At 35.7% G+C, this 14010-nt stretch overlaps 1 protein-coding gene across 24 annotated transcripts in view; it reads right to left on the bottom strand.

Moving 5' to 3' along the window:
• LOC115444506 (mucin-17-like) overlaps positions 1 to 14010 on the bottom strand; it is a 66858-nt gene that overhangs the window by 29373 nt on the left and 23475 nt on the right. For 22 of the 24 annotated variants that reach the window (XM_037440246.1, XM_037440268.1, XM_037440261.1 and 19 more), the window contains exons 2-5: positions 4446 to 4650; positions 3798 to 4082; positions 3058 to 3429; positions 2543 to 2878 (exon numbers count right to left, since the gene is read on the bottom strand). In XM_037440246.1, the coding sequence (XP_037296143.1) occupies positions 2543 to 2878; positions 3058 to 3429; positions 3798 to 4082; positions 4446 to 4646 (1194 nt within the window). In that variant the 5' untranslated portion in view covers positions 4647 to 4650. Of the gene's footprint in view, positions 1 to 2542; positions 2879 to 3057; positions 3430 to 3797; positions 4083 to 4445; positions 4651 to 8806; positions 8921 to 9438; positions 9503 to 14010 lie in introns of those variants that run through there. The other 2 variants (XM_037440248.1, XM_037440245.1) reach the window with 2 other exon arrangements.

Here is a 14010-nt window from a genome sequence, read left to right on the forward strand (position 1 = left end):
ATTGTGGATAACGATATCCTTCTTTGTAAAATGGCGTCTTTGGACTTCACACCAAAGTTACTCCTTTTTATTGCATCTTATCTACAGGATCGAATGCAATACGTACGTCTGAATGGATGTGAGTCAGATTCTTACTATACAAGATCAGGCGTTAGTCAAGGTAGTTCTTTAGGGCCGACTTTATTCATAATTATGATCAATGATCTGTTGAAGGTAGTCAATACTGCACACTGCCTTCTTTTTGCAGATGATCTAAAATTGTTTGTTAGCGTAAATAGATCTGAAGACTGCATAGCCTTGCAAAATGATATAGATGCTGTTTTTAATTGGAGTGTGGAAAATCGGCTAAATTTTAATATAGTTAAATGTAAAACCATATAATTTTCTCGAAAGCGCGAACCATTGCAATTTGGCTATCACATTGGTGGTAAATTAATAGATCGAGTTGACCAAATTAAAGATTTGGGAGTAATATTAGACTCTCGGTTGTCCTTCCAACAACATATTTTGACCACCTGTGAAGGGGCCAACAAAATTCTAGGCTTTGTAATGAGGGTTTGTTATACTTTTAAGGGCTCCAGAGCAGTAATAACGCTATACAAAGCCTATGTCCGTAGTAGACTTGAATACAACGCTATAGTGTGGAACCCGTACCAAAGCATGTATATCTTGTTAATTGACCGGCTCGGTTTTTAGTTAGTGATGAGAGAGTGGAGGGCCCGCGTAGGCGCAGGAATCTGTTTGCATTGCCGCGGGGAGTGCGCACACGTCGCGCCGCGTCAGCACCTACCACCCGGGCGGTCGCACTTCTCAATGCCGTGCACGCTCATCACACAGATCTGGATATATTTTATAACAAACCTTGTCATGTTTACAATAGTATTAAGTTATATTTAGAAACGCTTCAAAATGTTCCTTAGTAAGTTAAGTGTTGGAAATAATTTTAGTTATTTTGTTATTTGTTTGAATTTTATTTTATTGTTATCGCTGTCATAATATTGTTAGATTTAGAGTTAGATTATATTGTTAGATGTAAGTGTTTTGGCTAAGTGCTGTAAACTTTCATTGAATTATAATAAATAAATAAATAAATAATTATAAATAAATAGTATATCTTATTGAAAAATAAGATATACTATAAATTCAAAAAAATATATAGACACAGGAACTAGGATTGCATTTACTTACATAACTAATAAAATATTTATTTATTACTTGAACGACACCTAGATAAATATTATGTAGTTGTACCGGACGTAAAACAATTCGAAAATTTATTTATTATCGGCCGCTTGGTTGACAAATAATGATGTCTAATTGATTAAAATACATGCCTGGGCAACATTACAGGTGTTTGCAAGTGTGTTTACAGTGCAGGTCCATATTCTAATGTATCTAACCAAGAAGTTTAACTATTTACTTAAATTTATCATCAATATTTTTGTGTTTTACTAGCCGTAAATCGATATACTGGTTATTTTTCGCCGATATAAATTTTAAATGGTCGAAATCAATTTAATTTCGTACGTCAAATATTACAAAACTTAAATGCGTTATATAGAAAATATTAGGTGATAATAACATAATGTGGCCGTCATCTCAAATACTATGTAATTAACGAGACTTATGTTTTTTTTTAAAGAAATGTTCGGGTAATATTATATAATGTAATCCACTAAATTAAGCAGGTAATGTTAGGTCTTAGCATACCGGCCGAGAAACAGATTATCCCCTTATTACTTATTTGGTTATCGGAGCATTTAATTTTAATATCTAGAACCTAACTTTTGATGGAATTCACTATTAAAACCTTAACTTTCACTCATCCGGAATAGACTGTAAGAGAATATATAATAATATCAGCCCTGTATTATATACTGTCCCACTGCTGGGCACGGGCCTCCTCTACTACTGAGAGGGATTAGGCCTTAGTCCACCACGCTGGCCTAGTGCGGATTGGTAGACTTCACATACCCTCGAAATTCCTATAGAGAATTTCTCAGGTATGCAGGTTTCCTCACAATGTTTTCCTTCACCGTTAAAGCAAGCGATAATTCAGAGAGAATACACACTTAATTTTAGAAAAGTTAGAGGTGTGTGCCCTTGCGTTTCGAACCTGCGGACATTCGTCTAGGCAGTCCGTTCCACAACCAACTAGGCTATCGCCGCTTTGAAGAGAAATGATATTATATTTCCATTATTAAATATCGACGTAGTTTACTTTTTTTTTAAATATCGCGCGCTATTTATATTTTGTTCAATTCGTAGCACGTGAGTACCGTAATTTTAGAAGAATATAAACAAGAAATTTTTAGAGATTATTTTAAAACATTAAGCAGACGATAATTCGTAAATGAGTGAGGCAAGGTTTTCTTATTATTAGTATACAACTGCTTACCCACCGAAATCCAAAAGTGGCCTGTATACCTACTAGACCTCTCTATTTGCAGCTGTACCACTAGACCGTCATGCGAACGAGTTGATTGTCTCACTATTGACATGTATGGAAACTATAGGATAAATATTATTTTAAATATCTAACCTGAAGGTTGAAATCGAACCATGTGCCAGGCGCGCAGTTCATCTCTACTCTGACGCCGTGCGCGCACTGATAAAACTTGGCGCAGTCGGTCTCGTGCGGCAGCAGATGATGCACGTGGAAGTCGGCCGGACAACCATTAGGCAGAAACTGCCCTGCTGTCGTACTGGTTGATGGGGTTGTGGGCCTCGTCGTTGTTGTTGACGGGGTGGTTGTTGTTCTTGTTGTGGTTGTTGATAGGGTAGTTGTTCTAGTTGTAGTTGTTAATGGAGCAGTTGTGGATGCCGAAGGCGTCGACGGTCGCGCGTTACAGTCCGCCATAAATGGAAACACGCATCCCTGTAATCAACCCATATAGGAAATTGGACCGAAATATAAAAGTGGTCGATATACCGGCTAGACCTCTCTATCACTGTTTATAAGCAGTTGTACCACTTGACCATCACGCAAACGAATTGATTATCTCACTATTCAAATATATCGGAACTATATCACAAATATAATTTTAAATTTCTAACCTGATGGTTAAAATCGAACCATACACCGGGCGCGCAGTTCATCTCTACTCTGACGCCGTGCGCGCACTGATAAAACTTCGCGCAGTCGGTCTCGTGCGGCAGCAGGAGGTGCACGTGGAAGTCGGCCGGACAACCATTAGGCAGGAACTGCCCTACTGTCGTACTGGTTGACGGGGTCGTGGGCCTCGTCGTTGTTGTTGAAGGGGTGGTGGTGGTTCTTGTCGTTGTTGTAGAGGGCGTGGTGGTTGTTCTGGTTGTGGTTGTTGAAGGAGTAGTTGTTGTTCTAGTTGTGGTTGTTGATTGAGTAGTTGTAGATGCCGAAGGCGTCGTTGGTCGCGCGTTACAGTTCGCCATAAATGGAAACACGCACCCCTATAAAAAACCGATATATGAAACAGGTTTCTAGGATTAAGCTGTGGCCAACAAAGTGATTCCGTAGCTGTTATACTTGGTGTAATTCCGTAACCACCACAACAATGTCTAGTATACAAGCGTGTTACAGTTGACAGTTACGAGGTCAATGAAAAAAAATACATTCTCAACAATTTATAAGAATAATTAATATTATATATTTATAAAAAACCATTAAAGATCACTGATATAACTACGGACATTTTAAATCAGCAATAAAATTAATAAGAAATACAAGGCATAAGGTAAAACAAAGTCACATCAACGTCACCAAGTAAGTCTAAAACAAAACAATAAATTCAAATATAGCTAAATAATTGTGAACTCACCTGCGAAGGATAATCAAAGAGTGTACCGGGACTACAAGGCATCTGTACTCTGTTCCCGTGCACGCACTGGTAGTACAGCGCGCAGTTGGTCTCGTGCGGCAGCAGGTACGAGGTGTGAATGTCGACGGGGCAGCCGTTGGGACGGAAGGCGCGAGTGTCGGCGACGGCTTGGAAGCTGACCGCTGCGCCGCTGGGCTCGGCGGACGGCTCGGGGGAAGGGTCAGCTGCGGGCTCGCCCGGGTCGGGCGGTTTACCGCATTTCACGTTTTCTGGGAGGTCGCAGCGCTAGAAATATATAGATTATATAGTGGCGCGATCTGAATATCGCTGCAATTAAAGTTGAATTGGTGTAACGTTTTTGGGGAATTAAAGTACTAAAATCATAATAAAGAAGGAAGGACTTTCAAACTTCTTTTCTCCATCTCGATTGTCAACCACATTACCTTCGCTATTTTAGAAGACAAAGGCAAGAGTTGTCTTTTTTGATATTGTTATCATAAAAATACTGTATTGAATACTGATAAAATCATAGGTATTGATCGAACAAGGAATCGAACTCAGAACCCAATTATGCAGCCTAAGTACTTTGTGCCTAGACCGGTGATGAAATGTTATCTTAAGAGCAAAACATGAACATATCGCTAGTACCTGTAACGCTGGATCGAAATGTGTCCCGGAAGCACAACTCCTTTGTATTCGCATTCCATAGCTGCACTGGTAGTAGCTAGAGCAGTCTGTCTCGTGCGGCAGCAGGAGATGTATGTGGAAGTTTGAGGGGCAGCCGTTTGGCAGGTACTGGGCCGAGGATGCAGCTATTATCGTCAGGAATATCGCTGCTTTATACATCATACGTCTGGAAACAAAAATATATATTTAACCCAATCATATTAGGGGTTTCACCTCGGAATGAAAGATAATAAGCTGGAAATTGGTAAGAACCTTTGTTTTGTCGCCCTAAATATTGTCTCAAAAGTCACAAATGCTATTGTGTCCGCGTCTTAAGATATTGAAGGTCAAAGGTCACAAAAAACGATTTTTCGCGAATATCTCGGTTCCTAGTGCTTAAATGATATTTTCACTAATCATCAAAGTTATAGAGTATAAAATTCTCTACAACTTTTGTCTAAACTTTTTTTTTATACGATCAACCGTTTTTGAGGTAGAGCGCGAAGAGTGCGCAGCGTACAGTCTATATGAGCTAATGCAGGGTCAAGCGTGAGTTACGGTTATCAGTACGTTGTATAAAGTCAATTATTGACAAAAAATTATAATTATTAAGCAATGCCCATTATTTCTGTACTTAATATTAATTATTTATATTTAATTATTCAACTATAGTATATTATTAATTCTGGATTATCTATTTTAATTATATTTTAAAAATAAAAAAGACAGTAAGGAAATATATTTTAGATATACCTTTATTTATCATTAAATATGGCATGTTATACATTTATTAAAATGTGAGTTTAAATATTAAAATAATTTGTGAATCGAATGAAATTGCGAATGGAAGCTAGTTATCTTCTTCTTCGTCGTATTCTTCTTGTTGTCGCTCTAAAATATTCAATTCATTGTCATCATCCTCATTATCGGTCATATTCATTTCCAAACCTTCTAGAATTTCAGGATCGTATGTGCTTTCTTCATCGGGATTACTTGGATATAGTGGAGCGTTGAGGCGAGCTTGTCCATTGCACTGGGCACAAGCTAAAGAACATAGTAGCCCTGATTTTCTGCATCCACAGCGGGAACCACAACCATTTTTGCAATTGCAAAATATTGTGTTTAGTAGTTCGGCTGGTGCTGGAGGTAATAACGTTGTTATGGGCTCCAGGATTTCATTTTCAAGATTCCAGCCCCATTCTTGAGGTTCTAAGTTTTTCCCTAGCCACGTTTGAATCTGGTAGTAGACATGATTGATATGTTGACGGGCTGCTACACTTGTTGGTGGAAGTGATGACAATTGTACGGGTTTATTTAGTTTTGTTAATTTGATGAATAATTACATATAAATAATTAATAATAGGTACAGAAATAATGGGCATTGCTTAATAATTATAATTTTTTGTCAATAATTGACTTTATACAACGTACTGATAACCGTAACTCACGCTTGACCCTGCATTAGCTCATATAGACTGTACGCTGCGCACTCTTCGCGCTCTACCTCAAAAACGGTTGATCGTATAAAAAAGTTTAGACAAAAGTTGTAGAGAATTTTATACTCTACAACTTTGATGATAGGTGAAAATATCATTTAAGAAATAGGAACCGAGATATTCGCGAAAAATCGTTTTTTGTGACCTTTGACCTTCAATATCTTAAGACGCGGACACAATAGCATTTGTGACTTTTGAGACAATATTTAGGGCGACAAAACAAAGGTTTTTACCAATTTCCAGCTTATTATCTTTCATTCCGAGGTTGACCCCTTTTTTTACCTAATTTCACTGGGCTAATTAGATATTTTTAAATATTGAAGATTTTAACTTTGCCCCAATGCTCGGCACTGGGCAGGTAGCCTAATAGTGATTCAATTTAGTTACGTCCAAAAATAGAATAATATTATTAATGAATGTACCTATCTATCGCCTTCATCTCCGCTTTACGTTTAACTGATCTATAAGACCTTGCTCCTTATTAATAATTTAGTAAATTTTTCACATTCTTTATTAGGAAAGAGAAAGAAATAAAAAAAAAGGTTATCTAATTGAATTGACTTTAATCCCTCCTAGCCCAAATTCGTCTACAGCGGCCAATCACAACGGAGATCAGCCAGGTACGCAGGATATAATATAATAATTAGTAATTGTTTGTATTAATAATTAATAATATAAAGGTATCAAATTAACTAATTACTGAACGGCAATATGACGTTTCTTTATTACCAATCGTCTGGTTGATTTCCTCACAGCTTTCTTAGTGCATAAAGGCATTGAAGTAACGAATACGATCCCCTAGTAAAACAAAGCTCTTTTATATTGCAATACGATTATAAACTTCTAAACACGCTAGCTCACTTACGAAAAACAAGTACGTATCAAACAAGAACGTAACAACTTTGTAACAACTCTGTACCTTTTGTTTGAGGACACAGAGACTACTTTTGTGATGGGCAATGACTCCGCTTCAGATACATATTAAACGGTATTTTATTAAGAACTCCTTAAACTTACAATTTCCAGAGCTCGTGTTAGACATATCATAATTATAATATATTCGAGCCTATCGATGTGTATACAAATAAACATTGAGATCCCAGAGTGGAAACATTACCACCAAGTGTACAAACACTGTTGCTTAAACTTTGTTACTGCGCATTATGTTTCTTATCATCAAATATCGTAGTGTTGAGTTACATCACACGGAGCTTTGATAATAAGTTCAATATGTCGCTATTTTTGCAAAAGCCGTTCATTGTCAGAAACAGGAACACGAACAGCGAAACAGTGTCAGAAGGAAGTACCCTTTCGTCATATTAACTCCTGAAGACACTGACGAGTCCAAAATCCGACGAGTGAAATATGAATGATGAAACTTATTCTTATCTATTTATTTGCCTTGGCGGAATATCAGTGACTCATCACAGTCCCTAATCATTCTGACTTGTAAAACTACTGTTCACGAAATAATAGTCACAATATACATTTTTTGGAATATTTTTTTTTTTTATTTGAGCGGCTCATAGCTATGAGTAACCAACAAATAGACGACGAAATGAACACAATAGATAAGCCAATTACCGCAAAAAGTTTTTAAAATTACTTAATCCTATCGTCTTGAAATCTTAAAAATAAGTTAACAAAAGTTCACCGAGTTACATAGTTAAACTTAGTTATACAATCCAGAAGTTTTAGATTAAGATAGTAACCATATTCGCGAGACACAAGTTGCTGGAACTTAGATTTTGTCCCAATGTAGTGAGACATCTATTGCGATGAGACTAATAATCTCAGCAAATTGTGGCTGCACTAGCTACGCATCTGCCTTTACCTCCCGATGCAGTATGCAATCTATGTAGGAATATTCAAATTTATTACTTATGTCAAAACATAAAATGTTCTAAGCTTCCTTTTTGTTGCAGCTGAATGGTAAGACGGGTATGCCACTAGCTTGTAAGCGATGGACGGTCCATAAACAGTAGTAATAGAATTTTGAATTGCAAAGTATTGCGTGATTCTCCACTACGCTCGTCACTCAAGGAAGAAGTCTTTATAACCAATAATTAATCAAGCTGCAATGTCTTTCAAACCGTGACACAATAGTCCTAGTTCAAACATTTCTGGCTCTCAGTGGTATATCTCTCGCTTGCGAGATTCCGACTGGGGATCACTGCATTATATATTTTATTCGAAGAAGTGCATTATACAAGTATTATGTTCCGATTTGAAGTAAATTGCATACAATGTGTAATAGTGCGCAGTGCGAGATTTTCTAATGTCTCAAGATGACGTGGGTATTGAGGTGCCAAGTAATGCTTTGTTACAATCTAATTTCGGGTGGCTTTGCTTTTTTCTATTTTCTCGTCATAAAGTTATAAAAAAAAGGATTCTTAGATAATTAGTGCACTCAAAAATCACTGCCGCCTTGCAATATTAGTATAAATTATTCAACACCCCGTGCGGGGATCGAATCCGCGGCCCCTTATTGCATCATATTTATTCCGTGAATTTTTATTTTCGAGATTATAAACTTAAGAATCTGGGGAATTATCGACCACTTTGGAATTGTTTAAATATCTTAAAATTCTGTCCTTTATAATGCTCAATTTATGTAAAAACCGTATCTCGCATGACAGAGACGAGAATATTATGAAAAATTATTGTTATCGAGAACGTATTATATCGAGATATTGTATAATCTGTTTTATAATTATTAATTGATCTCCCTGTTAATAACTTAAAAATCATTAGATTCTCACAAAAGAAATATTTTTAATATTTTCGTCTCTGTCATGCGAGAAATTTTTGTGTAAGTCACGCTTTACTTAAAAAGACTTTTATTACCTTAGAAAGTCTTCTGTTGGCGTAAAAATAATCACTGTCACTTAGAATCTATGTTTTATTGGGGCACAAACAAAGAATGTCCACTACACTTATTGGTTCCGAGAAATCACTATAAGATTCTGGAAGTAGTAAAAATGAGTCAGAACTAAATAGACTTTTCAAAATTCACCGAATTCAGATGGACAATCCAATTATAAAAAAATGGTTTCAATCCGCCATTTTGTTTTTCCAATTCACAAAATGTCATTTGTTTGCACGTAAATATCTCCTTCACTGAATCCTTAATAATAGTTTCACGAAGAGATTGTAGAATTACAAAAAATTTCAGTTGTTGAAAAAATAAATAACATTTTAAAAAGATGAAAAGTTGTTGGAAAATTGGAAATTTTTAAAATTTTTGGGCAAAAATTAAACATTTAAATTGTAATAATTTGAGTTTTTCATTCAAATATAAAATCACCACGTGTCAAGCAGAGGTGATTAAGATTTAGAAATAAAGTTCGCCGCAACATTTTAAGATTCAAATATGGAAATAAATCTTTTATTTAACTCTTTTTTATTTACTTAAAATAATTCCAAAATAGTTTTCTCTACAATCCTTTCGTACGTAATTAGTTTGTTCCACAACTAACCTGGCACTGTTCACTCAAGTGTTAACTAAATGAGCGTGGTGCTGAACAAAGGGCGGCGCGGTCGGCACGTAATATATCTATTATTTATCTGAATCAAAACATGTTATCTCTCAAGATCTACAACGTCAACGTTATTTAGATTGCGACGCTTTTGATAAAAAACAAATCTAGCGGAAACGTATGAAAGGCATCGGTGGTAGAGCTTTAGGTACGCATAATTAATAAATGTCATTTTTGCATATTTTTTTAAAGGTTTCTGGCAATGGAACTATTAGGGTTTCTTTGTCTCGCAGGAAATGAATGTGAATAGCTATGCAATCACAAGACATATGAAAGAGTCGCTTCCCTTTGAACAGTCAGCAAACGCAGTAAATTTCTATTGTGTTTTTTTCCATAAAATGCACTAATGTCTATTTTCGTAATATGCACTTATCATTTATTATTGACCTAATTGCTTAGTACACCGGTGTTTTGCCAAAATGATTACCTGACTATCACGATACACCTGATAACCGTACTAATTACTGAAACAGTACAATATTTTTTGGAATTATTATATTGCTATACCGGCTACAATTATTTTTATTAATTGTAGCCGGCATAGCCACCATCGTAGTCAAGGTGTAAAACCTCCCATAGTAATCTACGTACTAAATTAGGTATAGCATCAGCCTGTATATAAAGTTTTTCAAATAGGCAAGTATAATTGACGAAGGGTAATCCCCCTCGTCAGTCGACACTCCAGACGCCACTACTCTTACCATCAGCTGTAGTGGGATCCACTTTACCATTCCTGTATACAAACTAGCTAACCAATTTCCTCGTGTACGTCCATCGAGCAGCTGAGACTTAGCCTCAGTGGATCAGTGTAAATGTTGGCCCAAAGTCAAATTGTATTGGGTGATATTTTTCCTAGTTAGACCTTGGACTCACTACACCGTAGCGGTTGGGCAAGAAGAAGAAGAAAGAAGGCTATCACTAGCTGATTCGTTATTCTATAGAAAAGATGTATGCCCTACCCCTAACGAAGCACGCTAACCGTATATTTAGAAACTTATAATACAAATAGAAAAGCAAATTAAACATCATATCTATTACTACCGTATGTTATCTTATTTGTGGTTATTTTAGATTTTTTATTATGTGGATGTTGCTACGTTAATTTCATAATGAAAATTGTCTCCTAAAATATACATAATTTTAATTTACACACACTATTAGATAGACAATTTAATAAGGAATAATTTGGTAGTTTAAAATTTTCAAGAAGACCTACAGTCGATATAATATGGTTTATTGACATATTCCAGTCCATTACTCGCGCGCTATTAAATATGGAATCAATTGCTGAAGGCAGCAGGAGGCTTCGCTTGAGGCGGGGCCTGAAGCAAAATATATATTTTTCAATATGCGTGAAAATTCCAACGAACTGGTATTGGAGTGAGTTGTGGGTAAGAGGCTAGTGTGTAAGTATGTTCATTATTTAAATAACTTATATTATCTCGGTCAGTGGTGTTAGTATAAATACAAAAACTCTGATGTTTTTTTCACGGGTCGTTACAGGTCGAGCAGTTAGTGAAAGACTGGTAGGTTACCTTAAACCTATATCGGCGAAGAAGTTCGCAACGCTTCTCACACAATATCAAAATAGATTTTGGTCGAGGCTTCGTTCCCTTTAAAAGCCTTTCTTGTTGCAAAAGTCCTTAAATAGTGTGTTACCCAATAAAAATATCAGATAATAACTTCAAGGTTTCCTACGGGAGACAATTTTTAAGATATAAAGTAGTCTATGTGCTAATTCAGGATATGATCGTCCCGTGTGGTAAATTTCATCAGAGCAGACAAGTGCGCGATGAACTGACGACTTGAAAAAGGCTGGGAAAGGGATGGATGCGGGCTGATCAAACCAGGATGGTTGATGCTCACTTGAGGAGATGTGCGTACAGCAGTGGACGGCGACAGGTTGATTAATTTATCGATTGATTAGACCTGTCCATAGGTCTAATCAATCTGTTATCATTCTAATATACAGGGTCATTTTGACATTGCGTTACGAAATGAAACCACATACTCGTCTTCACCTTTGCAGACATTATGCCGAAAATCATTTATTAATTACTAATATTTTAACCAAAATTCTTTTTATTATTTTAGTTTTCTAATTTTTTGATAATTTTTTAGTTAAATGCGAATATGGCGAGTGTGAGTGTATTCCCAACTGAAAGTATGATGTTGCCGTTGCAACAAATTCTCTTAGAGTAGTAATAGTGTCATTAGGGCGCGTAAAATAAGAATGAATGAAACATACACTTTTTTATTTTGCATCTATGGTCTATGGCTCAAATAACTTATTGTAAAGTATTATTTCCAAGAAGTTAAGTATGTGGTTTCATTTAGTAACGCAAGTCAAAATGATCATGTATAACCATACATTTAACCCGATTCCTGCCGGCGTCCCTTTCATGAAAAATGTATTCATTTTAAATGATTTGCCGACGACATTTACACACATTAGCATCTATATGCAGAGTCGCCTTTCCTTTTTGAAAACTTCACCTTTTACCACTAGTAGAAAGGCATCTTGGCTACGGACCCTCATCTTTTCTCTACTTCCATAGCCGGTGGGCGGAAATCGTCATAGAATAATCATAGATGCGGCGAAGGAATTATCAGTTGATCAGCCAATGACAGCCAATTAAATTAACACTTGTATATAATTGGATAGAACAGCCGAATTCTGAGAACTGATGCGATCTGATTACATTTACATGCATAAATAATAACGATAAATGTGTAGATAATGAGGAACATACATTAATGACTAAGTACAGAGAGTTCCGGAAAATTGGCCTCGTGTCTTGTCAATTGTTAATATTCAACAGTTAAGAAGTCGACAACTCTATACAAATAATTAAACATTTGAGTTTGTGTTTCGAATAAAAGGCTGGACTAAATGCACGTCATACACGGTTATATTGACATTGTGTTAATAAATGAAACCACATACTCGTCTTTGCCTCTGCTAAAAGTGTGCCAAAAATTTTCCACGAATTACGAATATTTTTGCCAAAATACCGAGTTTCATTTATTTAATTTTGTTGATATTTATTTTATTTGAAATTTACACTTTTTTATTTTACATCTACGGTTCGAGTAATTAATTGTAAAGTTTTATTTTCAAGAAGATAATTATGTGGTTTCATTTAGTAACGCAATATCAAAATGACAATGTGTAATATATAAATATAATTTCAAGAAGCATAAAGATTTTTAATGAATCTTATTTTGACTATTTGTTCCAGCAATTATACAATTGTACCTATAGGATTATAACAGTGGTTGTGTAAAGAAAGAAAACTGATTACATTGATTATAGAATAAAATAAATTTATTGATAAGGCTCTTTGACTACAAAAAAAAATCCGGAATCATGATAAAGAGGTTGTTACTGCAAGAAAAATATGTCGTAAAGAATTTCGCGGGCAAGGATGTTCCGTAATTAAACATGGTATTTATTAAAAACTAATGAATCGCTACAGTCGCCTACAATTAATTACAAAAATATTTGGTTTTTAACCGGATGTCTGCGCATCGCATAACGACGACGGGGGTATTATTTCAGTGTAAAAGTTATTGGAAAAATAAAAAGGAATCGTAATTACGAAGAACAATTTTGTTTATAAAAATATGGCTTCATGGTATGTAGATAGTAATAGTAATAGTAAGTTAATATTAATAAATCCACTTTTCCTAGCAACTTCGCTGTTGTGTTCTGTTATTTCAGTGAGTTTTTCAGTCATTGCATTGTCCTCCTCTTTAAAGATAAACATAACGCTCATAATATTTCCTCTATAAATATAGGGATTTATGGATGTTAGAGACTTATCATAGATAAGCAACCTGCTCATTCGTCTTATATCATAACGAGTAACAACACTTAGGGCTTGTTACACGATGTGCATGTAAATGTTATTAGTCAGTTAACGTATCACAACTATTGTGTTTGCTTACCATTTATTTAGAAACATAATTGAAATCATGTCTTTAATATATCTTGCCCATATTATGATAATATATTCGAAGAGCAGCAATTAGTTTGACGTGAAAGGTACTTGTGTTCAAACCGGAGCTGCTTCAAACTGTTTGGCGTACAAACTAGACTAAGTATTAGTAAGTAGGTATTCCTTTCTTAGCTCAATTATTTTTTACAATAATACCATCCCCGTATGCCCACTGTACTATCCACTGTTGAGCACGGGTGTCCTCTACTACTAACAGGGTTTAGGCCTTAGTCTACCTCGCTGGCCTAGAGTTAGCAGACTTCACATACCTCCGAAATTCCTATAGAGAATTCTCAGATATGTAGGTTTCCTCACGAAGTTTTCGCTCACGGTTATAGTGAACTATAATTGATACGCACATAACTTTGTAAACTCAGTGGTGTGTGCGTTGGGTTTTGAACCTGCGGACATCTGAATCTGCAGACCTTACCATTCCCAACTAGATTATAGTCTTTTAATATAAATATTTCATTAGATAAGAACGTATTGTTCTTATTAAGATAATATATCA

This window comes from Manduca sexta, chromosome 18, assembly GCF_014839805.1.
Source record: "Manduca sexta isolate Smith_Timp_Sample1 chromosome 18, JHU_Msex_v1.0, whole genome shotgun sequence".
Taxonomy (NCBI): domain Eukaryota; kingdom Metazoa; phylum Arthropoda; class Insecta; order Lepidoptera; family Sphingidae; genus Manduca; species Manduca sexta.